Source organism: Phyllostomus discolor, chromosome 3 (genome assembly GCF_004126475.2).
Source record: "Phyllostomus discolor isolate MPI-MPIP mPhyDis1 chromosome 3, mPhyDis1.pri.v3, whole genome shotgun sequence".
NCBI lineage: Eukaryota > Metazoa > Chordata > Mammalia > Chiroptera > Phyllostomidae > Phyllostomus > Phyllostomus discolor.
Window position 1 is genome coordinate 182,871,378 of NC_040905.2, and position 24,804 is coordinate 182,896,181.

Here is a 24,804-nt window from a genome sequence, read left to right on the forward strand (position 1 = left end):
AGGAGCTGGTGACTGTTTGGACAGAGGAGAGAAGAGCCTAGGATGACACCCAATTTTAGGCTTAATTCTCTGAATTTTAGATGCCTGTGAGACCGTGTGGGTTGGGTGATGGGGCCGGAAGTTGAAAAGGGGTCTGGAGAGCCGCCACTCCCTGACACCACAAGGGGGCAGCAAACACTTGGTGGAGTGCGGTGGCAAGCTGAAGCTGGCTTTCTCATCAGGCTTCCTCCTTCTCATTTCCCAGCTAGTCCTCCCACCTTGCGGCCACCACCTCCACCCTGGCCAGACCCCTGTATCTAAACCTCTCTGGTCTTCCCTTCTTGGCCAATAGCACTAACAAGGCTACCAATTGAGAAACTTCCAGGATCCTCTCTGCCTTTGCAAACGCTGCTCCCTGGGCTCTCAAACCCCTGTGCTGCCTCCTCCATCCGTTTCTTCTGTGTTCCAAAGGACCCTGTGCCCACCTGGCACGACTGCCCATTTCCTTGATTCTCTCACAGCAACCTGTACAGGGCAGGGATCAGGTGGATCCTGTGTCCTCCCTACCTGGCATGGAATCTGACATGAAGAGGGAAACATAAGTGAATGTTCCACTTACATCGACCAAATGAGGACATTCATCCTGAGAGCCCTGCACCTCCTGGACAGCCAGACCAGGATGAGTGTAGCTGCTGGTTCAATCACGAGGAAGACTGACAACTCTTCCCTCCACCGCCTCCATCCTCACCTTCCTCCCCACCCTAGACCAAGAAGCAGGCACACTTCTTTAGTGATCTCTACAGTTTATTGTCACTGGAGTAGGACACTGATGAGGGGAGGGAGGGAATGCAAAGAGGAAATCTCACATGGCCAGACCTGTGACCTCAGGGCCCCACCTGAGTAAGGACAGGTAGTCTGTGAATCCAATAAATACAAAGCTGCTTCTGCCCTGCTACAAGGGCAGGTTGGCACAGGGCCCCAGAGTCTGGCTGCTCTGGCTCACCCCGGGATGAGGAGCAGCCATTACTCCTCTGCTGGTTTCACTTGCTTGGCGGTTTCCAGCTGACAAAGTAGCTCATCCCACTGCACGAACTGCTTGGAGAGAAGCAATGTCTAGTTACAGGTCAAGGTGAAAACAGGAGTCTGAGTAAGCTAGTGCAGATATTTTGCATTTGCCAAAAGGGCAGGGGAACAGGCTGGACGGGACGGGATCAGATGAAATAAAAACACAGGGTTTCGGGCAGCACTCCTTGGGGGCCTGGCTGAGCAGAAAGGATACAGTTTTGTTGTATTCCTCCAGGAGGGCCCTGGACTCCTCAGTGATCTCCACACACTGGTCCTGTGGGGTGTAAGAGAAAGGAGTCAGACAAAGCCCCCACTTGCCACTAACCTTCATGCCTCATCAGGGCCCTCACCCCCCACACAGCCTAGTGAAGGTGATGTTAACACCAGAGCCAAAAGGAACAAATTTCTAAAGGGGTACTTTGAGGCTCCAAGATGGGCACACTAACGGCAGTCTTAACGCTGATGGAAGGGGTAGCAGACCACATGTTTAAGGAAACATTACTGCTAATGTATGTCTCCTTGCCTGTCCCCTATTTTTGAACCCTTTTTTAATTTATAGTAGACCCTGGGAATAGTTAATCAATCAATCAATCAAAGAAGCTCCTCCACCCACAGTCAAGGACACACTATCCCCAGGAATTCTTGGATACCTCCCAACATCAACCTTTTGGTGTCTCAGAGTAGCCCTACTCTGGGAGGCAGGAGATCTGGATGTGGCTCTAGGTAAGTCCCTTCCCTCTCTAAGGCAGATGGGAGATAAAGCATAAACCCCCAACTACAGCTGATATCAGAGGAGCCTGAGGCTACTTCCCCAAGCAGCAGGGGTGGGGGCTAGGAGCCTCACCACCTCCACTTCCAGTCCTCTCCCCTCCCATACCTGCTGCTGGATGTGGACCTGGGCCAAGCGCTGCAGGCAGGCGGCATGCTCAGGAACGGCTGTAAAACACAACGCACACTGCCCGATGATGCTTGTGCCCTCCCCTGGGACTGCTCAATAGTCTATTAGGTCTTTGGCAGGATTAGAGTATTGAGTGGAGAAACTAAACAAACGCCAGGCTTCATCGACCGCTGCAGCTAGAGGTGGTGGTGGGGCTCCCTGCTCACCCCAGTCTTCCTCTAGGACCCAAAAAGGAAGGGAAGATACAGGCCCCTAGAAGACAAAACCTTGGGGTCCCCAGAGTTAACCCATACCCCTACTCTAGTACCGTAAGTAGGAAAAGGTAAAAAGAGCTTTGCCCATCACAGGATCTGTCCCTTTGCACTTGGCCCAGTGGGACCAGGTCTGTCTGTCCTAGGGAACAGAGAGCCTGCAGGTAGGCTGAGGATAAATGCCAGGTCCCTAAGCTGGCCACCTGCAATCCAACACCCGAAGCCTTGGTCACCATGCTAGGCCCAGAGCTTAAGGCTGTCAGTTGCTTAGCAGGTAGCTGATTAGGAGTAGGGAGGGGGAGCTGGGAAAAATACCTCCAGAGACAGACAAGATGGATATCTGAATTCAATTAAAGTCACTGTCTGCTTGTCAAAACCCAAGCATAGAGACTACTCTTAGCAGTGTGGCAGGTAGAATTCACACATATTCATACACCTGGCAAAGACTCTTACAGTAAGATCTGGGCTCTGCAGCACCCTGAGGACAGATGCTGGGAGGTGGGGTAAAAGACAGAAGGAATCTCCAGAGGTGGGGCTGCTGGAATTATACTACTGTCCTTAAGCCCAAATTATCTGGGGTTCTGAAACTGAGCTCTCTGCCCTGGCAATTTTAGTCCCAGTGCAGGGGCAGCTACCCCCAGGGTAGAGGTAAAGACAAGGGGCAGAACTAGCATGAGCCCAGGGAACCTGAGGTGCAAGAAGTCCTGCCCATCCACCCACCTCTCGGGCAGAGTAGCGGAAAGGTACCTTTGATATGAGCGCTGTCCAGCAAGGGCACCAAAGCCTCCACCTGCTCCAGGAGTGCAATCTGGGAGAGGATAAACTGCTCCTCTGAGGTATAAACAGACAGGATGGTTACAGTGAGGGGAGCCTGGGCACTGCTACTCCAGTGCAAGAGACTGAGAACCTGGCAGGGGAGATGGCTGCGTCCTGGAGCTTGGGGTAGCTATTCTGCCCACTGGCCCCTTCTCTAAGGGCGCATTCCCCCATTGGGCCCCCACCTCTCCTGAATGCCTCTGGTCAGACCCATCTTGAGTCCAAGGAGCCTCTAAGTTTCTCCAAATCCCACCTTCCTCCAAATTTTAATTCTAAGGCCTCGTCCTCTAGCCTCCTAGCAACAAATTCATTGAGCCTCTCCTAGGCCACAGGAGACAAATAAATTCAGACTTAGGTCCCCACAACCAAGGGCTCCTGGGAACGGAAGGTCTGCAAGAGGAGACAAGGCAGACTGCCAGGCAGGTTCTACTCAGTGGCTCTGGAGAACTGGGACAGTAAGAGAAGAGTCCAGTAAGGAGAGCGTGACCGTGCACAGGGGATTTCAATGGTTGCAAAGAAAGGGAAGAGAACTAAAGAAGGGGGGACTGTTATGTCAGGTGTTTGGAGGCAAGAATACTTGTTAATTAGTAGAGGAAAAATAATTCAATTTGCCAAACTGGAGCAGGGAGAGCACAGGAAACTGAGCTGTGTGGGAGGGTAGATCCAGCAGACTGTAGAAGGTTTTGAATGGCAGGCTAATGATTTAGAACTTTATCCTAGCAAGGAGAGAGAGACACATACACACTCTGAGTTTCCAAAGTAGACCAAGTGGCATGTTGAAAATGTGTTTTGGAGAGAAGATATTGGACCACATGCAGGATCAGTAGGACAAGGGTCAAGAAGAGGACTTAGGAGACTGCAACAGTTCATGTGTGAGGGGATGGACACTGAGGCAGTAGCTACAGGGAGGGATGGAGAGGCTGGACTAGAGTCAGTCCTGGAGAAGATCTGAACTTGATGCTTGAGCCATAGCAATGGCTCAGGGATGTTCTGGTTCACCATGGTATACTTCATACATAGGATAGTTGGGTTATAGTAAATGATCATCAAACATCTTTTCAATGTATGAACAAACACAGGTGCTTGGAAAACCCTACCTCATGGAGTAGTTGACTAATGAGCAGACATCACCTAGACCTCTGACATCCCAGAGCTTTTTCACATGGAAAAAAGATGTTGAAACTCATGCCAATGTTCTCCTCTCCTAAATGCAATACTGTCTGCTCCCACCCTTTCCTAGAAGTTCCTTGATCTAGTGAGCAGAAGTGAGGAAGGTTCCAAAGGAAAATCCTAGAGGTAGGCCATTGATAGAACATTGGAACATCTTCCACTGTGACTAGCACTATGGACTACAGCTGGCTCAGAAGTATACCACACCCAATACCTACTAGAGAACCACGGGATGACCTCTGGCCTCAGCCCAGATGAAAGCCGGAATTCCAGACAGCAGTTTCCAGGGCTTTATCCATTAGGACTGGCAGGAAGGCCATCTCTGTGCCCAAATTCCCCCACAATCCATATCCCCAGATGCATGTGCACACCTGCTAAGATGAACTGCAGCTTAGAGGCATCAGGTATGGCAATGCGGTCAATGTACTCAGGATCCAGGTATTTGATCAGGTCTTCAACTAGAAAAGTAGGATGATGGAAAATGGAATAGGGTTGAATAACAGGAATCTGTTTTATGAAGGATATTGGGGGAATGGTCTACCTTGGGGAGAGCCTTGAGTGAGGAGCTAACACCCACAGTGTCTATTAACAGGCCTTTACCAGGACCCCTTTCCCCACTTCCCTGTTTCTCCCCCCTGTTCACCTGCTGGCTGACTTCAAACTTTAAAGCTGGAAGCTTAAGGGCCTCTACCACCCTGGGGCCCTCAGTATTCCCAATGACCTATGTTCATCAAGGGTAGAAGGCCCTGTGCCCCTCAGTGCCACCAAGACAATCCAGAGCTTTATCTGATTTCTAGTGACTGAGCAGGTTGCTAGCTTTGATACAATCAAAAAGGCATGGCTGAGCCAAGGCCAGGGCTCTCAGTGCCTAATTAAATTCCTGCCTCTGAACCTTGCCTGTGGAAATCCCACACCCCTTCTCCCTCCTTCACCAGAGGGATCTTTCAAACAGAGCTCTTATCCCATAACTTAGGTCACTGTCATGGGCTTGAAGTCTAACCACAAAATAGAATGCACACCCCAATTCACCATTTCAGCAGGGAAATATCTTCACATTCTATATCCCCAAAGGGCAACTCCAGTGAAGAAGGGTGAAGGTCTCAAGAAGTATAGGCATTGAAAAGAAGACAGGCAGGCACCCCATACAAACACTTACTCTTTTTGTAGAGAATCTTTACCCTCTCTCTCTTGCTGGCGATATTCCCCAAAGCTAACTGCACCTTGAGCAGGCCATCAGCCACCTGTAAGGGTAGTAAAAGTTATTTCCGAGATTCACCACCTGTCTCAAGGATCTGAAGAGGTAAAGAATCCTCATTTCCTCAGATTCCCAAACCCTTTTGCCTCAGAAATCTAGGTTGGTCGCTTTCTCTTGTATTAAAGGAGATGCAACCCCACCTTCTGTGAATCCTCAGTGGGAAGAGGGAGATAATCATGTTCTTGGGGAGTCTCAAGTCTGGGGAAGGTAATGAACGATTTTAGAGTTTATGGGTCTCTACCAGATACTATATATTCCCTGGTTCCTACCTCTCTGATTGAACCTACCTAGGCTTTAAGGAGAGAGGATGAAGAATTCCAACATCAAAGGGCTGAAAAGATGGAGAAGCAATGGAAGTGAATGATCTCACCCAGGTTTTAGGACAGAGGGTGAGGAATGCCAAAATTCAAGGGTCAAAAATATGGCGAGGCAAATAAGACTGAGAAGCAGCAGCTAGAGAGGTAGGAGGAAAACCAGAGGGTTAGCGTCGTATATGTCAAAGGGAGAGAATGCTTTAAGAAGTCAGTCTCACTCAAATGGGACACAAACTGCTAGTGACAACCAATTCCACAAGCGTGTATGTGTACAAACAGACATCATTACCTCCGATGCACTTAATTCCAAGGTATTCCTGACACTCTGTTCACTGACATTCCTGACAGTGAAAGGTCTTCCCATAGTAAAAACGGCAACTGATCATCGGAGTTGTCAAAATTCAGTACGTGGTGTGAAGGAGTGCTGGTCTATGTTGGAACACCCAGTATCCTAATCTTGGGCCTCTCAGACCTTACCTCTCATTCCTCAGGGACTTCCTTAAGCACCTCTCTGCTCTGTCTCCTCTAAGTCCCACAGACCTCTTTCTGTACAATTCATTTAGCAATTAATTACATAGGGCTCCATGACAGCCCTTCATTGTGGACTTGGGCTTTTATTGGAACTTTCATTAGTCAGCTTTCCCAGGGTGTTAAGTCTTCCCAACTGTCCCGAAAGGGTAGAGGCGGAGTCCTAGTCACAGTTCACACTAAGCCCATTTCGAGCGGGATTAATAACCAGCAGTTCCCTACATAGGTATGGACCCCGAGAGTCCAATGTGCTCCGAAGGTCTCGGGCCATTGTAATTTTAAAGGCCGGAATGCGGACGATGGGATTGGAAAGTCATCGATCCCGAGGCTCACGCCGGGAGACCGCCCTAGCTTTGCCCCAGAAGGAGACCACTGGACCCAAGATCGCTCACCTTCCGCGAGCCGCGCGACCCGCCCGGTCCGTACACCCAGCGTTCCAGCTCCTCCACCCGGGCCTGTAGCCGCTGCACGTCAGTCACAGCCGCCATAGCTACCGCCCCGTCTCAGTTGGGGAATAGCCAGGGGCGGGACGTCCGTCCAAATAATGAAGTCTGGCCAATCCGAGTGCACGGGCGCCCCGCAATACGGGAAGTGACGCTACGACTGAGGCCTTATGTGCCGGAAGCGACGGGCTGGGCCGGCGAAAGTTGTCTAAAGCTGTCTGGTTACCTAGGCAACGGCTAACTGTCAGGCTCTGCGCTATCCCAGCTCCTGTTTGTCAAGACCACCTTTGCATTTCTTCTTCTAATTTTAGGATACCAAAGAGGTTTCCCCACCTCATTCCCCGAGGTTGCGCATATAAATACACCCATTAATCCACGGCTGGTCCATTCCCATAGATCAATAAGAGGCCCTGTGAAATACCATAATCTTTTAGAGTCTAATGAGGTTCAAGCGATTAAGTGTCTTGCCGAGGGCATCTCAGTACTATAGTGGCAGAATCAGAATTTGAACTCGGGCAGTCTGATTCATGAGACCAAACTCTTCTACTCTCACGGACCTCTGTTATTTTGTCTTCCCTGTGAGAACTCCTGGCTTAACGCAGCCTGTGTATACCACACCATTCCTTCCCATCCCCCAGATCCAAACAAGTAAAAGAGGCACTGGAGAGGGAGGAAATGCAGCTTTATTACCCAGACATGACCTGAGGGACACCTCCTTCACAAGTCCCCAACCCAACCCTTCATCTGGCTCCTGAAGAGAAGAAGCAGGTCTGACTCCAAGAGGTAGGGTCCTAGAGATGACATTGACACACGGGGCATTGGAGGCAGGGCTCCTTGGTAGATGCTGGAGTTGGTCAGAGAGGAAGTGCCCTCCCTTTACAATGAGGTAGATGTAACATCAAAAGAAAATTCTTTGGCTTCAAGTCCATGAGGGGTGTAGTGGTCACCTCCCAGGGTTGGGTCCTAGGGTGGGCCCCCTGGAAGAATAAAGGTGGAGAGGGTGTCTCCCACCCCTCCCCCCAGCAATGGGCTGGGACTCTTAATTCCAAGTGAGAGCTCTCAGGGTGAGGTGTTGGAAGCGGGTCCTGTAGGGGTTGGGGGTGCAGGGTTAGTTGGGCTCTGGGAAGCTGGCACAGGCTGACGGCGGGCAAAGAGGATGCCTGACAAAGGGGTGAGGAGATAATAGAGGGTGAATACAAGCAGGAGAGGATAGGGCGGGGGAACAGAAGGAAACAAAAGTTAGTGACCTGATTGCTAGAACACTGCACACAAACCTCTGCCACAAACCAATCCAATGAAGACCAAACCCTTTGGTCAGTTAGAGACTCATATGCCAATATAGATACCCTCGAACAGGTAAACAATAAATATTTACACTGATACACAGACCATTGACAAGGTAGACATCCCATGGTACCCATGCTAGAGAGGTCATGCCTTGGACCCCATGCCATATAGACAGTCCCTCCAACCCATGCCAGTGGAGTGATCCCCTGAACCTCATATTACCCATGCAAGTGTGGATAACTCTGAATCTCATGCTAGAAGAAAAAGTCTAAAGTCCCCATGCCAATGTAAATACCCCTGACCTCATGCCAATGTAGACAGTCTGTGGTGCCCATACCAGTGTAGACCACCCCGTTGATCTCTAGTGCCATGTTGATACTGCTGATACCACTGCCTGCCAGATTGAGAGGCCCATCCAGCCGCTCTTCTGTCCAGGAGAGGGCAGGGGAGTCACATTTTTGGGAATCAGACTTCAGATTTTCAAGCTCCCCCTCCATCTCTATAAACATCCTCCATCTCATTCTACTTCCACCCCGCACTGGTAATCACACAGTTGTCTATTGAGGGGTCTATCTGCCCCACCTCCAATGCTTATTAGGTGATGCATCTGTCCTCCCACGGTACACAGGCCCAAAGACCTATCAGCAGCAAGCCCCTCCTCACCGCTTAAGGGAACCTTGCCATGGGGCAGGAAACCGTGGTGTGCACCAGATCGAGGTGAGTCCATGGGCCCCATCAGCACAGCCCTCTTCTCTGGAGGCTCCTCTGGTGCCAATTTCTCCCGCGCAGGTCCCAAGGCCAGGCCCACAGGCAGTGCCAGTCGAGGGGTTGGAATTCCACTCTCCTCTGGAAGAACAGGTCATTCAGCTCCCCTGGCCCAACCAACTCAATCTTTGCGTTTGGTTCTCCCTCCAGGCCTGGGACCAAAGGAGATCGGTCATCCAAGCTGAAGCACCAAGTTCAATCTCCACTCGCATCCAAAGTCTCAGCCTATAGCCTCTGAACTGGAGGGACCAAAAGACCAATGTAAATGTCTAGGTTGGTCCAAATCAATTTAGAGGATTTCCTTGTTCTCAGTTGTTAAGTAAACCAGATCACAGGAGGCACAAACCACATGCAGATAGGAACCATGAGTGGACAGGTGTGGAATGAAATGGCTTTTGAATAAAGGACCTTCGTCCCGTGCCACAGTAACCCTTACTCCAGAGCTTCCAAGGCTTCATTGACACCAAACCTCGGGAGCCCTAAACTTTAGGATGCATTAAATTTCAGAGCCCCATCAGTCCTTACTGCCCCATACCTCAATGCCTCCCGCATTTCAGAGTCCCCATATTTTAATATTCTCTGTGTCTCAGTATAACCCTCGGTCTCAGCGACCTCTAAACCTCAGCCCCTCCCCCTTCACACCTTTCTTAATAGGGCTTGGGCTCAGCTGCGCGCAGGCGTGCGCCGGCAGACCGGAGGCGGAGCCCTGGGCTGGGCGGGCACCCGGCGTGGGCGCGAGCAGGGCGGAGCCAGGACCTGAGGCGGGGCCAGCGGTGCTCCGAAGGGGCGGGCGGCCCAAGCCGAAGATCGGAGCGGCTGTGTAAGCTTGACGACGGCCTTCGCGCCGGTTGCTGTCGATGGCGGCCTGGAGCTCCCCGGGGGAGCTGAGCGCCCGAGTTTCGCACTCGTATGGGTACAGGTACTTCATGTACCTAGGGGCCAACGGGATCTGTGCACGGGGAAAGCTGGATCCCGCTGATCAGGGCCCACACCCGAACGCCCGCCCAGGGGCCCGCCTCGCCCCGAAGTCCCGCCACTCGCGCCTTGCCCCCTCCCATCCCTCCCTCTCCTCCCCCCTCCGCCTGGAGCCCGCGCGCCAGGCCTCACTGAGTGCGTAGAGTGAAGGCGGCCGACGTGATGGTGGTGGGCAGGCTGAGGCCGCGTGTGACCTCCCGCCACACCTTGCGATTGATGACTTCCACCAGGCCGCCTTTGGCTGTCACCAGGCGAAACAGCGCGTACAGGTCCAGCACCTGCTTCGCCATAATGGGCACGCGGTTCACTGGTGTCCCTGATGGGGGTTGGGCAGAAAGTCAAGACTGGAAGACTAAGACCCAGTCTTCGGGCATCCTCAACGACTGAAGAAGTCAGCTGCTGGACGAGACCGGGATACAGGGAGGGGCCTGGCGAAAGGAGGGGGAGAGGGAGGGGCAGGGAGGTGGTGGTATGCCAGGCAGAGCCCACGGCGCCCAAGGAAGGACAGGAGGCTAGACTAGGTGTAGGCAAACTTCTGTAAAGGGCCAGAAGTTTAATGTTTTAGGCTTTACAGTCCAAAGGGTCCCTTCTGAACCCCAGTCTGGCACTCTAGCCTGAAAGCAGCTGTGCAGCTGTGTTCCAATAAAACTTTATTTACAGACCCTGAAATTCGAATTTCACACGTCTGGAATGTTATTTGTCTTTTAGTTTTTTTACATTATGTAAAAGCATAATAACCATTCTTAACTTGCAGGTGGGTAGATTTGGTTTGTAAGCTTCAGTTTGCCCATGCCTGGGGCAGACCGTAGGAAGGACTTCCCGACAGTGCTGAAGGGCCCAGCTCCCCTGAGCAGCGACCCCTGTGGCTGCAGGAAGCCCGAGGACGGTGGATGGGAAAAGAAGAAGCCCCTGCCTCGGCTCGCCAACTCCACAGCCCGCACCGCCCCCGCCGGCCAAGCCTGACAAAGGGGCCTGTCTGCGCTGAGCGATGGGCCCCAGTTAATTCCTTACCGATCCCGTCCCCTTCCGCTGCCGCCTTTGGACCCGAACAATTAGCTGCGGCCTGATTAATGGGGGAAAATTATCGGCCCCGCGAGACCCCCCTCCCCCTGCAGAGGGAGCTGAGGGAGGCAGACTCAGGGGAGGCAGAGCTCTGGGCCTGGTGGGGGAAGTGCTAGGACCCGCTCACACCTCCCTAGCCAACCTCCAGTGGAGGGAAGACCTCAAGGAAAGAGCAGGGAAGGTGCAGTGGGACGAGAATGACTAGGTCTCCCTAAGGAGCAAAGGGATCTGGGGCCCCACTGAGGATCCCTGCTTAGGAATGGCCCTGTAAGGGGTACTGGGTCTGGGATGAGGTTCCGGAGGGACTTTGGACAGCTTCTGCACTGAAGGGGCGGGGGGAGGGGGGTGGGGGGGCAATGCAGCCAGTTAATTAGCAGCTTATCAGGCCTCGCTCTGAGTGAGTTAATTAGCTTTGTAGAGAGAGATAATGAGTCAGTCTTTGGACACACAAATCTGGGGAGAAGCCTAAGAGATGGACTGCCACCCGTCCTGACCCCCAGCTGGATGGACCCTTCTTGCATTCTCTTTCAGCTCCAAGATTTCTGGGAAGGATTTTCTCTTCCTCCATAGCCCCAACTCACATGGTCCCCGGCCTACCCCTTGAGAAGTCCTTCCTTCAGTCTAATCCCAGTCCTTCTTGTTGTAGAGCACATTGGGTGTCCCCTGCCTGTTGCAAGGGGAAACTGAGGAGTGACAAGGCTGGAGGAAGGGTCAGCGAAAGAGGACCAAAGGTATTCCCAGTCCTCTATTCTTGGGAAGCTCCCCCCACCCACCAGACCAGCCTCCCACCAGTTCCCCATCCTACCCTCCCAATTGATCCTACACTCATTAACCTGCCAGTGGGCTGGCCACTAATTAATTGCTGGGTGGAGGAGAAGGGCAGGGTCAGAGGTTAAAGATGTTATTGAGGGCCCAAAGGATAGGTGCTGCCAAGCTCAGGCCTCTGCAGAGAAGACCCAACTTGGTAAGTGGGGGGCCCTTCCCTTCATCACCCCACTCACCCCTCTTCTGCATGAAGCTAAACAGGTCATCCAGAAATTCCTTCCTCTTGGGGTCTGCATCGAGCTCGTACAGCTGGGGAAGGACCGAGGTCATTTTCCAGTTCCACTCACCCCCCACCCCCTGGGACCCCAACTCAGTTTGTACCCTGAATAAGGGTCCCCAGCCAAAGGGGTAGCTTGGGTCTGAAATGTGGACTCCCAGACATTAGGCTCTCTCCCCCTGGGTGCAGGTAGGGGCACTTTTTTCTAGTACACACAGAGACCCTCTACTGGCTAGTGGTGTCCTGTGTGGGTCAAACCACCCATCTCAGGTGTGAGAGAAGAGAGGAAGCCATGGAGGCTAAGCTTGCCCTCCCCGGCATGCACGGAGTGCAGGGAGGAAGTCAGGCTGGAGCTGTGCTCCACACTGAGGAGACTGACAGGCTTATCTGCCTGGCAGGCACTCATTCACTCTCCTTCATTCCTGCAAAGGCTTTTAGCTGTTCGCATCTCTGCATGTCAGGGCTGGGGATGATGACTCTAACCCATCCCTCAGACAGGATATATGCTCAGAAGCTTCTGGATTGAAACCTGGAGCCCCTCAGCCCACCTTCTGGTCTGATCTCCTTCTGGGGACAGTGACCTGCCCACTGTAGAAGCTGCCACAGAGGCAATGGCCCTGCATTACCCAGGATCTGTGGGGTCAGGACTTGAAGGGCCCAGGGGGTGATCCCACACATTCCCAGTCACCTGGAGCCCCACCTCCCGTATCATCTCCCAAATACCCCCCAGGAAGGACAATCCCTAGAGTAACAGTCATTTACCCAAGAGTAAGAGTCCCTGAGTAACACCTACAGGTAACACTCCATCCCCCAATAAGAACTCTCAGTAAAACAAACAAACAAACAAACAAACAAACCCTCATAACACACCTCAGAGATTCACCTTTAGAGCTATGCTCCCACAAGAACTGAGCCCTATGTCTTAGATGGATGCCCACAAATAACACACTCTCCAAGTAATAATTCCCAGACTTATACCTAGGAGAAAGTTGCTACAGCCATTTCTTCAGAATATTACAGCCCTGAGTAACACTCCTTTTTACACCAACACCACATACTGCTAACTGCAGATGAGCAGTTCTGGAAAACACCCAAGGCCAACACCCTACAGGTGCCACCCCTAGAGTCACAGCCCTGCAGAATGCTTTCACAGTGACAGCTGGAGTAGTGTTTTAGAATAACGTCCAGATGGGTTCTGCGGAAGGAAGAACTCAAATATTGCCCTGTGAGTCAGATCTAGTCATTTCCAGCTGCACAGGGGCTCGATATCGCTCTGCGGCTGCCGTGGCCCTCACAGGCTGGGAACCGTCACTCACAGAACTCAGGCCAGGGAGAGGGTGTGAATGAGGGGAATCTGACAGGAAGACAAGAGGGGGGGGTATCAGCTTGCCAAAGGGGTGGCAACCTCCATTCTGCTTCCAAAGACAGAAGAAGGCAGCCCAAGACACCCCCACTGGTCGCTGAAATATGACCTTGTCACTTGGTGTGTGAGAAGGTAGGGTAGGATGGTGCTGGCATTGTAATCCTTAGTCATGAGATTCCCCTCCCTCAAAAGAATTCTTAAAGGCTCCTACACCCTTCCCACTTTCTCTTCCAGCCTCACCAAGAGCCTCCAATCTGTCAGCCTCCATGTTTCTGGGTGTCTTCAGCACCTCTCAGTGTCTGCCTGTGTACTTCTTTCTGCGTCTCTCACTGTCTAGCCTTCACTCTCTCTAAGTCTCTGGTCTCTGTCTTTCCACTTTGTAGAGGGCAGACTACTAATCACCAGGCTCTGTTTTTGCCCAGAGACAAGGCAGACCAGAGGGTCTGACATTGAGGGGGTCCTACCTGCTTGAACTGTTCCTCGTAGGTCCACTCATGGGGCTGAGGTCCAGGGGGCTGGCCAGAAGGTGAGCTGGGGCCCCGGGTTCCTGGACGACTCTCCTCAGCTGCCTCTTCCTCGGCCCGGGCTTCCTCCCCCTCCTCATCCTCTTCAGTATCCTCCTCTTCCTCAGCCCCAACCTCCCCCAAGGCCCTCTCTGGGGCCTGCAGAATCCGGAGGCCAGGCAAGGGAGGCCGTGGTGGCGATGGGCGTGGAGGGGCCAATGGCCCCACCCCCTGGGCCAGGCGGGCTGCCTGCTGCCTCTGCAGGGCTTCCATGACGGCTTCCAGGCGCAGTCCGCCCGCGGGTGGGGTGGCTGGCACCAGGCGGGGCCCCGAGGAAAGGGCCGTCTGTGGGGGAGGGAGGGCACTATGGGTGTTGGGCCCCGCTGCTCCCACAACCCCCAACGCAAGGGGAGGTGGTCATGGATTCAGGGAAGCGCAGGGGGTCATGAGGAGAAAGAAAGATAGCTTTTCCCGAGATTGGTAGGGAGGTAAAAAAGAGAGAGCGAGCGCCAAAGAGACAGAAATGGGCATTGACGGAGGACAGGTAGAGACCGAGCAGATCAAAGAGGGTGACAAGGACCAAGAAGCAGAGACGGGGAGAGTGAGAGAGCGCGATCTGACGGGGGGCGGGCGGGGGGGATGACAAGCAACTGTGGAGACAGAAAGGTTGGTGGGACGGGGAGACAAGGAGACGCAGAGGTGGGGAGACACAGAGACTGAGAGGGACCGCGATGGGGAGAGGCAGAGATCTCAGCCAGAGACGAGGATGGAGAGACGGAGACGGGGAGAGGTGAGACTGGTAGAGACACTGGGCCGAGAGACGCGGGAGGTAAGAGAGGGTGGGGAGCGAGAGATAAATATCAAAGACCTGAGTGGCAGGCAGTCCAAAGAGAGAGACGCAGATGGAGAGACAATTAGTGAGACAGGGACTGAGAGAGAAGGAGACAGACCGACGCGGCAGGAGACGGAGACAGAAGAGAGAGACTAGAAAGAGATGGGGTGAGACAGTAGATAGAAGGGGAGAGACGGAGACACAGGGGAAACAGTCCGAGAGACCCGACAGAGACGCAGAGAACTAGAACCAAGGACGCGCAGGGATAGAAGGCGGCGGGAGCGGAGCCCAGGACGGGCACCGAACCAGGTGGGCAGGGGCAGCAGGGGCTCGACGCCCACTCTCTGGCGCCTGGCACCCCGCGGCCTCACTCACCTGCCTGGCGCGGCCCGCTGCCCCCGGCGTCTCCACGGCTCTCCCTATGCGATGCCCGCCTCTCCGGCGGCCCCAGCCTCCGCTCGGTTCCCTGCGCGGGATTCCCCGCTGTGCGCTCCTGCCGCCGTGCGCTCCTCTGACCGCGGTGCGCTCACGCCGCTTTGCTAGCCGCGGCCGCGGGGGCGGGACCCGAGAGGGGCAGGGCGGGCGGGGACACAGGGAGAAAGGCCTGGGTGGGCTCTGTGGCTCCCAGCCCCCCAACAGGTGTCTCCCACCCTCCACACCGCCAGATTCGTGGGGAGGGGGCGCTGGAGAGCTGTGGGGAATCGTGCAAAGGAGTGAGGAGTCTACCTACCGCTACTGGACTCAGGACCAGGGCCCCGCCCAACCTTACAAGTCGTGCCCCCTAAACCCACACTCAGTGAGTGCCCGCATTCACACAAAAATGTGTTCACACACCAACATACCCTGTCACAAGTTCAAGCACACAGCTGCCCCGTTTCACATATGAGTTTCATGGCCACTACAGAGCCAAGGGCCGGTGATCATGAGGTGAATCAGCCTGCAAGATGCTGGGGTGAGTGTGGACAGACGGAAACTTCTCCCCATGCCCTACCCAGGTGTTGTCCCCAAGTGCATGCACGCTGCAGTTTGCACACTAGATGCGCATGGTGGCGGACTCACGCCTATGCACACACAGAGGTCTCTGCACTGATTCCACACCTGCAGCAGGGTACACGTGCTACACGGAGATACACAACCACACAGGGTCTTTTTTTTTTCAAGATTTTATTTATTTATTTTTAGAGAGAAGGAAGGGAGAGAGGGAGAAAAAAGTCAATATGTGGTTTCCTCTTGCGCACCTTACTGGGGACCGGGCCCTCAACCCAGGCATGTGCCCTGACTGGGAATTGAACGAGCAACCTTTGGTCCACAGGTTCGCTCTCAATTCACTGAGCCACACCAGCCAGGGCCTGCACAGCCTTTTTAAAAAGCTCTTTCGATGCTCTGTTACCGACATCTTCGAACATATGAACAAAAAGAGTGAAAAGTATAATGAATCCCTGGTACTCATTGCACATTTCAGCAGTGATCAGCATTTTGCCCATCTTCACACACATCCTCCACATGTGTGCATGACTCCCCGGTCTGTATCTCCACCGCTTCAGCCAACTGATGCAGGGCTACCCCACCCCCAGTTATACTCCAGATACCGCTCCTTATTTGGGGGTCCTGAAGGCAGGTCACAGTTCTGAGCATCCTGGACCCCGCTCCTCCCTAGCACCCTCATATGTCCCCCAGTTTCTTCATGAATGCGGGGAAATCAACCTACCAAAGCAGGAGGGCTGCCTGCAGGTGAGAACATGTGTCTGTGGGGGTAACACCTGGCATGGCTGTGGAACTGCTGTGTCAATCCAGCACTGGAAGTATATCCCCTGACCTTACACCCAGTGGGGCAAGGTTCCTCTCAGGTACATTTTCCCAGGAGGTAGAAATTCAGGCGTGACTTTTGCTTTCTTCCTCTCGCTCCACCCTCACCCCAATCAGTCTCCTCCTCTCAGACCCAGCTTGCCCTGGCCTGAGCCACCAGCTCTTCTCACCGGGATGACACCCCCACCTGCTCTCCTTGTCTCTAGCCTCCACTGTTGTCCCCAGCCCAGCTCCCACTGGGGCACTAGGTCTGTGTTCTCTTCGGCCCATCCTTGGCCACACTGAGGCTCAGTCCTGCGCCCACCTCTGGCTCACTCCAGTGCCCTCCCACTCACATTTCAGACCTAAGCGTCAGCCTCTTTTCCCACTAACAAGCCTTGTTGATCCAACCACCTTCAGTACGATGTCCCCTACCGCAGAGCATGTAGCTTTGTGTGGCCAGTCAAGCCCCTTCCTCTCCCCGGCCCATTCTAAGGCTGGGGCCACAGAGGGGAGAATCATTAAATGTGCAGAGGCAGACAAACTTGCCCTGGGGCTCTCCTGGGGGACTAGAGGGCAGGGGGCAGGGATTTGTGGAACTCCTGTACCCAGCTTGCTTCTCTTTCCCCACACAGCTTCCCCTGGCTGCTCGAAGAGCAGGTATCCAGAGAGACTGATGGTAAGATTCCTCTTGGAAAGGTGGAAACTGGCTTGGGGCATTCCAGTTCTGAGAGTTTGGAGATTGCTTTGCAGGAGGTTGAGGGGGAGGAGAGGAGCAAGGGACCGGGCAGCTACTTCCAAAGGAAAAAGAACCCATCAAACATAGTAAACCCTCCTTTGGGGTCTGAGCCACGAGTGGTACAACTGGAAAGGGCTGAGGGGAAGGAGTAAGCCTAACTGGGACCTGGTTTATCTCTTCTCCTCTGCGAAAAGGCTGTCTCTCACACCCATACATAACCCCCATCTGATCCTATACCTCACAGAGACAAAGATGGAGAGAGACACACAGACCCAGACCTCCGTGTTAACTAGCAGCCACTTTCAGCTGGGCACTGCTGGACACAGGTGTAAATAAAGTCCCGGTTACAAGGGTATAATTTCAGTGGCGAATGTTGTCAGATGAAAGGAAGAAACATAAATGAACAAAATAAATGAATGAAACGAAGAGACATAAATCTGGGTTGGGAGAATAGAGAGGGAAGGGCATATTTGTGACCTATTACTGTGTAACAAATTACATGAAAAAGTAGCAGCTTAAGACAACATTTACTTTCTCACAATTCTGTTGATCAGGGATCTGAGAGTGGCTGAGCAGGATGGGTCTGGCTCACTCTCTCTTGTGAGGCTGTAGTAAAAATTTTGGCAAAGGTCATAATCATCTTGACTGGCATGGGAGGATCCACCTCCAGGATGGCTCACTCACATGGCTGCTGGCACGAGGCTGTTCTCCGCAGGTGGGCCTCAGGCCTGAGTGTCCTCCGACCACGGCAGCTGGTTTGCCCGGGAAAGTGACCAGACTAAAGAGGCGGCAATGCTTTTTATGGCGTAGGCTTGGAAGTCACACTGTCACTTCTGCCATATATTATTTGTTAAAAATATATCACTAAGGCCTGGCTAGGTGGCTCAGTTGGTTGGAGTGTTGTCTCTTACACAAAAAGCTTGCAGTTTCGATCCCCAGTCAGGGCACATACCTAAGTTTTGGGTTCCATCTCCAGGTGGGGTGTGTGTGGAAGGCGACCAGTCAATGTTTTCTCTCACAGTGATGTTTCTGTCTCTCTAAAACCAGTTGGCATGCCCTTGGGTGAGGAATATATATATATATTCTCTAGCTCATAGTCAAGGGTAAAGGAATTAGGCTCCATCTCTTAAAATATCAAAAACTTTATGGAGGTATTTTAAAACCACCGCAAAAGGGCTCCTAATAGACAAATGTTAAGGGAAGGTCTCTGAGCAGGAATTGAAGGGGGTGGAGAGCAGGGAGAGAGTCGTGGAGGTACCTAAAGAAAATTACAGGCAGAATAGCAGATACAAATGTCCTAAGGTGGAAGTTTGCTTGACATGTTGGAAGAAAAGCAGGGCGGCCACTGGGCTAGAACAGGATTGCTGAGGTGAACAGTCGGATATTTGGTCAGAGGTAACATGGGCCCTGGAGTGGGTTCCTGGAGGCAGTGAAAAGACTGAATGACATGGAAAGCTGATAGAAATGCCCAAGCAGTGAGTGAAAGGCTGAGTCTGGTTGTTGTGTGCTAACCTCTCCACACTGCAGGCAAGGATGAGGACCAATTAAGAGGCCATTGCAGTAATCCAGGCAAGAGATGATGATGGCTTGGACGAGTGTGGTAGCCATGGAAGTGACAAGAAGTGATTAGAGCCTGGATATGTTTCAAAGATAAAGCTGACAGGATCTGTTGATGCTTTGAATATGGGATGAGAGAGTAAGAGCTACCCAAGATGACTCCATGGCTGTTGGTCTGGGCACATGGGTGAGCAGAGGTATCCTTCCCTGAGACAGTAAAAGACTGCAGGAGATACAGGGCTGAGAGAAATCAGTTTATGTTGGACATTTCTAGTTTGAGATGCCAATTAGACAACCAGGTGGAGCTGCTGGCAGTTAAATATATGAAGCTGATATCTGGAGCTTCATATATGGCTGTGACAAGAAATTAGGAGTCAACACATACAGATGGTCCTTAACATCCATCCATATTGTTGCAAATAGCAGGCTTGTCTTTTTTATGGCTGAATAATATTCCATCACATTTATTCAGCCTTGAAGGCATTATGCTGAGCAAAATAAGTCAGAAAGGCACCCTGGCTGGTGTGGCTCAGTGGATTGAGCGCTGGCCTGCGAACCAAAGGGTCACCAGTTCGATTCCCTGTCTAGGGCACATGCCTGGGTTGCAATCCAGGCTCCCAGTAGGGGGTGCACAAAAGGCAACCACACATTGATGTTTCTCTCCATCCCTTTCTGCCTCCCTTCCTCTCTCTCTCAAAATAAAAGTCTTAAAAATAATAAGTCAGGAAGGCAAATACTCTATGTTCTCACTTGTATGTGGAGCATCAAAAATCCAAACTCTTAGAAACAGAAGACTGGTGGATGCCAGAGGCCTAAGGTGGGTGATATGGGTAAAGGTGGTCAAAAAGCACAGACTTCCAGTTATAAGAAAAATAGGTCCTGGGGGTGTAATGTAACTATTAACTAACAATACTACATTACATATTTGAAAGTTGCTAAGAGTGTAGATCCTGAAAGTTCCCATAATTTTTTTTTAACTATGTGAGGTGCTAGATGTTAACTAAACTTACTGTGGTTATCACTTCATCATACACATGTATCACTGTTGTACACCTTAAACTAAGATGTTATATGTCAATTTTATCTCAAAACTGGGCGCAGGGGAGACATATACACTAGATGGTACTCAAAGTCTTGAAGTGATTGAGATCACCTGGGAGTGGTGTAGACAGAAGTTTGAGGATTAGGTCCTGGCAAGTGAACAGAGGTTTAACAGGTAAGATCTAGCAAAGGAGGCAAAGGAGTAGTGCACTGGAAACCAAGTGTTTTAAGAGTGACTGTATCATCCCTGGCTAGTGTGGCTCAGTGGATTGGGTGTTGGCCTGTGAACCAAAGGGTCACCAGTTCAATTCCCAGTCATTGCAAGCTGGTCCCCATTTAAGGATGCAAAAAGAGTGATTGTATCAAATGAAAGTTGAGAATAGTCCCGGGCTGAGCACCAGAGATGGGGAGGACCCCAGGTGCTGAGTCCTATGTGGAAGGCAGGGACGACAGGGAAGCTGAGGCATCCCTGATAGATGTGTGGTGAGCCTAGAGGCAGAGCTGGGCTATAGGGTGGGAGAAGTCCTTGGAGGCTTGATTTTGCAACCCACAATTCATGGAGGGGAGACACCAGCCAGGACCTGTCATGGCCAACATAGTGGTGGTGGTGGTGTTAGGACGGCCATCTTGCCTGGGCCTCATACTCACTCAGAGCCACAAATTCAAACCTCTGATGTTGCTTACGAATGGTTATACCTGTTGTCTCTTGCATCTTTGTTAATTAGAACATCAACTTTTTAGAATATGCAATTTTTATAATGATGTTCATTTGGAATACACCAAAACTCCTCAGAGTGGTCTGGGCCCTCTTCGGAGTCCGAGAAGGGCTCGGAGGAGGATGAGACTAGCGATGTGACCAGAGCACAAAACTGAAGAGGGCAAGTGCAGGGTCCCTGGGGTGCACCTTTGGCACGTCGCGTGCCTCATACTAGTTCCAGCCCCATCGACCTCAGACATCACCAGATAGTGTGCCTGCTCCCCACCCCCGGGAGCCTCCACAGAACGGAGGGGTCCCGGAGAAAAACTCCTGTCTGGGTCGGGGTGGACAAGATACCCTAAAAACCAGAAAAATGCAGATGGAGACTAACGAGGCCTCTTTCAGTTCAAATGTGGGTGCACACCGCCATCTTGTGGCCATCAATGGTAAGACTCGCAGGACTATTTCCAGACCAGCAGTAGTAGGGGCAAGATAGAGAGATGAACACTTCACCCAGCCCTGAATTTCTTAAACTGACACTTTCAAGACGTGTGAAGACCTTATTAAACAGTTGATCTCAAGGGCTCAACCCGGAACTGAACTCTGGGGACTAGGCACAGTAATCTGTATGGCCAATGAGCCTACTAAGTGATTCTTGGGCACACTAAAAGTATATAGCCACTGTCAAAAATCACACAGTAAGGGAGAGAGAGGCCTTCCTGGGGCCTCCCATGAGTTAGCACGTTTTCCTACTGCTCAGATACACAAAGAAATGGAACTGTTCAACAGGTCTTTATTAACAGAGAGACAAATGGACAGAAAATGCAGGCAGTGTCTGAAAGCTGTAATGGGTGTGTGTGCACTAAAACAGCCTTCTCTCTAGGCCAGGAATGGCCCCTTGGATCTAAGCCCACCTCTGCAGGCCCCCTCCTCAGAGGTGGATCCTGGGCTGAGGCCAGCCTCCCCTCCATACCCCTGAGAGAGAAATGGAGGGGGGGCTTTCAGGATAGGAGGGACCCTGAACTCAGCATTCTCCACATTCTTCTGGTTCCCCAGTTGACTTGCTCGCTGAGAGGGTGCGGGATAGGCCATGAGGGCACTTGCATAGCAGCGAACAGAACAGGGGTAAGGCGTATGGTGAGGACAGAGAAAGGGCATCATAGCTGCAGGTGAAGGGGGCCTCCAGAGGCAACTCTTCTTCTTCCTCACCCCTTCCCCAATTGCTGCTGGGGTGGGGGGGGGTCAGACCTAGGCAAAGTGTAATATCCACCTCCATCCCTAACTCCAGAGCCCTGACTGGGGGTAGGGAAGCTCTGGAAAGGCCTGAGTTAATGAGTCAAGCTTATGTTGTATGTTTGAACATGACTGGACCTCTTTGATACACATGGGGCTCCTTCTCTGAATGGGTGTGAAGGCAAGATTTTGCCACACACATGGGATCCAGTATCTGAATGTGTGCCCCGTATGTTCCCATATGTCTCTGTGTTTGGTGGTATAAGCATGTATGTCCCTGCTTGTATAGCAGGAACTCAGTATCTGCATGTTGTATGTCCATCTTTTCACATGGGCTCCAGCAAATGGATGTATGCGGGCCTGCCCGCTCCTGTCCACCCACAGGTCCTCCTCCAGGCCCGGTGGGTCAGGGGTCCTGGCCGAAGAGGTAGGTAGTGAGCTCAAGCCGGAGGGCCCTAGCATAGGCTCGAAGAGTGTAGAAGAGGGTGAGGAAGTCCTGGGTGCTGAAGACTGTGTCAGCCAGTGCGAAGGCCAGGGTAGACGGGATGACACCCCGGCCGTACTCCACCATCCATGTGTTTGGCCCCCACTCCACAGCTGTTGCCTCACCAGGCCCGTGCACCACTGTCTCCCCTGGGGGACAGGAAGCACCCACATGAGGAGCCTAGCCCTGCCCTTCCACTGCTTCAACCTCTCTGGCCCATGGGCTGTCTAGTAGTAGGGAATGGAGAGAGCTTAAAGAAAAGGCCTGACCTCACTGGCCAGGTCACCAATCTGGAGGGGTAAGAGGCCAAGATGGCAACTCCTAAATTTTCCTCTGTGGCATCACCTGGCTCACGTCCTCTGTTGGGGGAAAGCCAAGGAGGAGCATCTCACCTGACCATGGGCTACTGTACAGAAGTCATGGAAATTTACATTCCCAAGCCTCAGTCAAGCAGAAATTTGGCTAAATTTGGGCTGGGCCCCTTAGATACAAAGGGGATAGACTTCTGAGGCTTTCTGACTGACTTCCACTCAATGACAATGCTTGCCTGCTTGTGACACTCAACTTCAAACTTAGTTTAAATTCCAAACCTCTATTTTTCTGTAAAATATTTCACCATATAAAAAAGGAAGACAACAGTCTGCCTTCCCTTTAGGGATATGAGAGCATTTCTGATTACCCAACTCTCTCCCCCAAAATTGATGGAATATGGATTAGTAAAAAAAACCACCTGTAGCGTACCTCTGGAATAGGGGAACCAGGGGGAGGGCCCCTCACGCACCCCCTTCGCATGCCATGGCTCTCTCCCCCAACTATGGGCATCCCAAAACGAAGGAACTCACTTCTCTGACAGAACCTCCCTACCCACCTGGGTAGAAGACCTCACTTTTGGTAGTGCCCTCTCTCCACTGGTGGAAGGTGCCAGAGATTATGGTGTCGGAGATCTCAGCCCAATAGCGTCCTGCGGGACAATCAGATGGACACCGAATATCAGGGTATCGGCGTCATCACATGGCCTGGCCAAACAGAAACGGCGGCATGAGCCCTTGCACAGCCCCAGCCTCCCAGTCCGGCCCGCCGCCAGCACTGACCAGAGTGGCCGCCAGAGCCGAGGGCGGTGCCGAAGAGCAGCACGTACTCGGACAGTGAGGCATGCAGAAGGCACATGGCGCCCATCCAGCCGCCCGCGTTCACGAACACCCACTGCAGTTCTTCGTCGGGCAGCACGTGGCCTGGGTGCAGCCGCCGCAGCTCGACGATGAGCCGAGAGAAGGCAAGCTCGTGGTCCAGCCCTGGCAGGGGCAGAGGAGTATTAGGGCCAGCACCGGTCCAGGACTAGGGAACGGCGCCCCAGGATCCCCCAGCTCGGCCCGGGTCTTCCCAGCCCTCCATCCGTTCGTTCGTTCGCTCACCCGCGTACTGCCGCGCCAGCTGCGCGATCTCTTCGTGCTGGAAGACGAAGCTCTGTGTGCCCAGCCAGAGCCAGACCATCTGGGCCAGTATAGCTGCGGCAGCCAGAAGCAGCGCAGCCCACGCCCACCGCCGACCCACGGCCCACTGCATCCCCGAGGGCAACCCAGTACCACGCAGCACTGAAAGGAGATGGGGCCTGAGGCTACGCTTCTCACTGCCCCCTAGCCAGCTGCGCCGCCGTTCAGGACCCGTTCCCCCGCCACCCGCCACCGCTGTGGTCCGGCTCCCCTAGGCCAATTGGAAGTGTCGGAGCATCCAGGCACCGCCCCTCGGGCTGTACCATTCCCTTCCTGGGAGCAGAGAGCTGGAAGGGAGTAGGGCGGCGCAGTGCGCTAAAGGTAAATGGGGTGGGGCCAAGCCCTCCCAGCTACTCATATTAGGACCCCCGGTAGGGCCTCTCCAACCGCCAGCCCACTTGGGGCTAGGGGATGGTGGCGGTGAGACCCAGAAAGAACTCTCCCCTGGGCTCACTGACTAGTGAAACAGGCGAGCCCGGAAGCAGAGCCTTCCTGGACTTGTGATTCTTAAGGCCCGCCTTTGCGAGCACAGAAGATGGAAGGGGGGCGTTCTTCAAAGTGGAGTGTTAGGGACGGTTTTCTGGAGGCGGTGACATCTGAGCAGTGTCTTTTCGAGAGATGGGAAGGGCATTCCAACCCTTGAGACCTACTCCAAGAGCAAAGGCACCAAGGAGAGAGACAGCGTAGGCCTACAATTCGTTCTTCCTTCTGAAGCACAAAATATGATAGTAAGCCCCTGTAAACCAAATGAAGGTTATGGCAGAGGACTGATAAAGGAAGAGAAACAAAAGAGAGAAAAGAAGCAGCATACTGCAGTGGAGCTGGATTGACTGGATTAAAAGTCTGGCTCCTGCCACCTACTAGTTGGGTGATCTTGGGCAAATTACTTAAAGTCTTTGTGACTCAGTTTTCCCCATCCATAAAATGGGTTGAATAAAAAAGTACCTGCCTCATAGTACATACCTTCATTGTATTGAAGATTAAATGAGTTAATGTTTATAAAGCAATTAGTACCTGGCATGTGGTGTCATACATGTTAGTTACATAAATAAAACACAAAGGAGAAGAAAATTGGAAGAGCATGGCTTCACACATGAGAGTGATGAGATAAAGGGTCAACACAGTCAAATATAATTGAGCAGTCCATTCAGTAAGATGATGGGAGCTGGTCACTAGCTTCCTTGGTAGGGGCATGCAGTCAAAATTACATTCCATATTCTACTCTGTAAT

At 52.5% G+C, this 24,804-nt stretch overlaps 3 protein-coding genes across 4 annotated transcripts; all 3 read right to left on the bottom strand.

Annotated features, from left to right (window-relative positions):
* Positions 1–768: 768 nt before the first annotated feature.
* Positions 769–6,857, bottom strand: DCTN3 (dynactin subunit 3). Its single transcript, XM_028528216.2, has 7 exons — positions 6,669–6,857; positions 5,336–5,420; positions 4,551–4,637; positions 2,941–3,024; positions 1,922–1,980; positions 1,259–1,318; positions 769–1,092 (listed from the first exon to the last, which is right to left on the bottom strand). Exons 1-7 carry the CDS (start codon positions 6,762–6,764, stop codon positions 1,003–1,005), a joined length of 561 nt encoding a protein of 186 aa, XP_028384017.1. The 5' UTR covers positions 6,765–6,857; the 3' UTR covers positions 769–1,002.
* A 61-nt stretch (positions 6,858–6,918) lies between these two features.
* ARID3C (AT-rich interaction domain 3C) lies at positions 6,919–14,068 on the bottom strand. The gene is made up of 7 exons (XM_028530896.2): positions 13,678–14,068; positions 11,810–11,882; positions 9,879–10,062; positions 9,414–9,703; positions 8,670–8,852; positions 8,344–8,433; positions 6,919–7,879 (listed from the first exon to the last, which is right to left on the bottom strand). Exons 1-7 carry the CDS (start codon positions 13,987–13,989, stop codon positions 7,779–7,781), a joined length of 1,233 nt encoding a protein of 410 aa, XP_028386697.1. The 5' UTR covers positions 13,990–14,068; the 3' UTR covers positions 6,919–7,778.
* Positions 14,069–21,140: 7,072 nt separating this feature from the next.
* SIGMAR1 (sigma non-opioid intracellular receptor 1) lies at positions 21,141–23,797 on the bottom strand. Of its 2 annotated transcripts, none has more exons than XM_028521597.2 (4): positions 23,497–23,780; positions 23,176–23,376; positions 22,953–23,045; positions 21,141–21,340 (listed from the first exon to the last, which is right to left on the bottom strand). In XM_028521597.2, exons 1-4 carry the CDS (start codon positions 23,645–23,647, stop codon positions 21,150–21,152), a joined length of 636 nt encoding a protein of 211 aa, XP_028377398.1. In that variant the 5' UTR covers positions 23,648–23,780; the 3' UTR covers positions 21,141–21,149. The 2 variants fall into 2 exon arrangements, with proteins under 2 accessions (XP_028377398.1, XP_028377390.1); XM_028521589.2 differs by having other exon boundaries at positions 21,144–22,233; positions 23,497–23,797.
* Positions 23,798–24,804: the final 1,007 nt, after the last annotated feature.

Coding starts and splice junctions, on each gene's coding strand:
- DCTN3 (XM_028528216.2), bottom strand. CDS start 6,764: ATGGCGGCTGTGACTGACGTGCAGCGGCTACAGGCCCGGGTGGAGGAG. Junction 5,421..6,668: donor GGTCGCGCGGCTCGCGGAAG/GTGAGCGATCTT, acceptor CTACCCTTACAG/GTGGCTGATGGCCTGCTCAA. Junction 1,319..1,921: donor AGGTCCACATCCAGCAGCAG/GTATGGGAGGGG, acceptor TACACCCCACAG/GACCAGTGTGTGGAGATCAC.
- ARID3C (XM_028530896.2), bottom strand. CDS start 13,989: ATGGAAGCCCTGCAGAGGCAGCAGGCAGCCCGCCTGGCCCAGGGGGTG. Junction 11,883..13,677: donor ACGAGGAACAGTTCAAGCAG/GTAGGACCCCCT, acceptor GTCCTTCCCCAG/CTGTACGAGCTCGATGCAGA. Junction 10,063..11,809: donor TAGCTTCATGCAGAAGAGGG/GTGAGTGGGGTG, acceptor AACCCCCATCAG/GGACACCAGTGAACCGCGTG.
- SIGMAR1 (XM_028521589.2), bottom strand. CDS start 23,647: ATGCAGTGGGCCGTGGGTCGGCGGTGGGCGTGGGCTGCGCTGCTTCTG. Junction 23,377..23,496: donor GCTGGCGCGGCAGTACGCGG/GTGAGCGAACGA, acceptor TGCCCCTGCCAG/GGCTGGACCACGAGCTTGCC. Junction 23,046..23,175: donor CGGCTCTGGCGGCCACTCTG/GTCAGTGCTGGC, acceptor ATTGTCCCGCAG/GACGCTATTGGGCTGAGATC.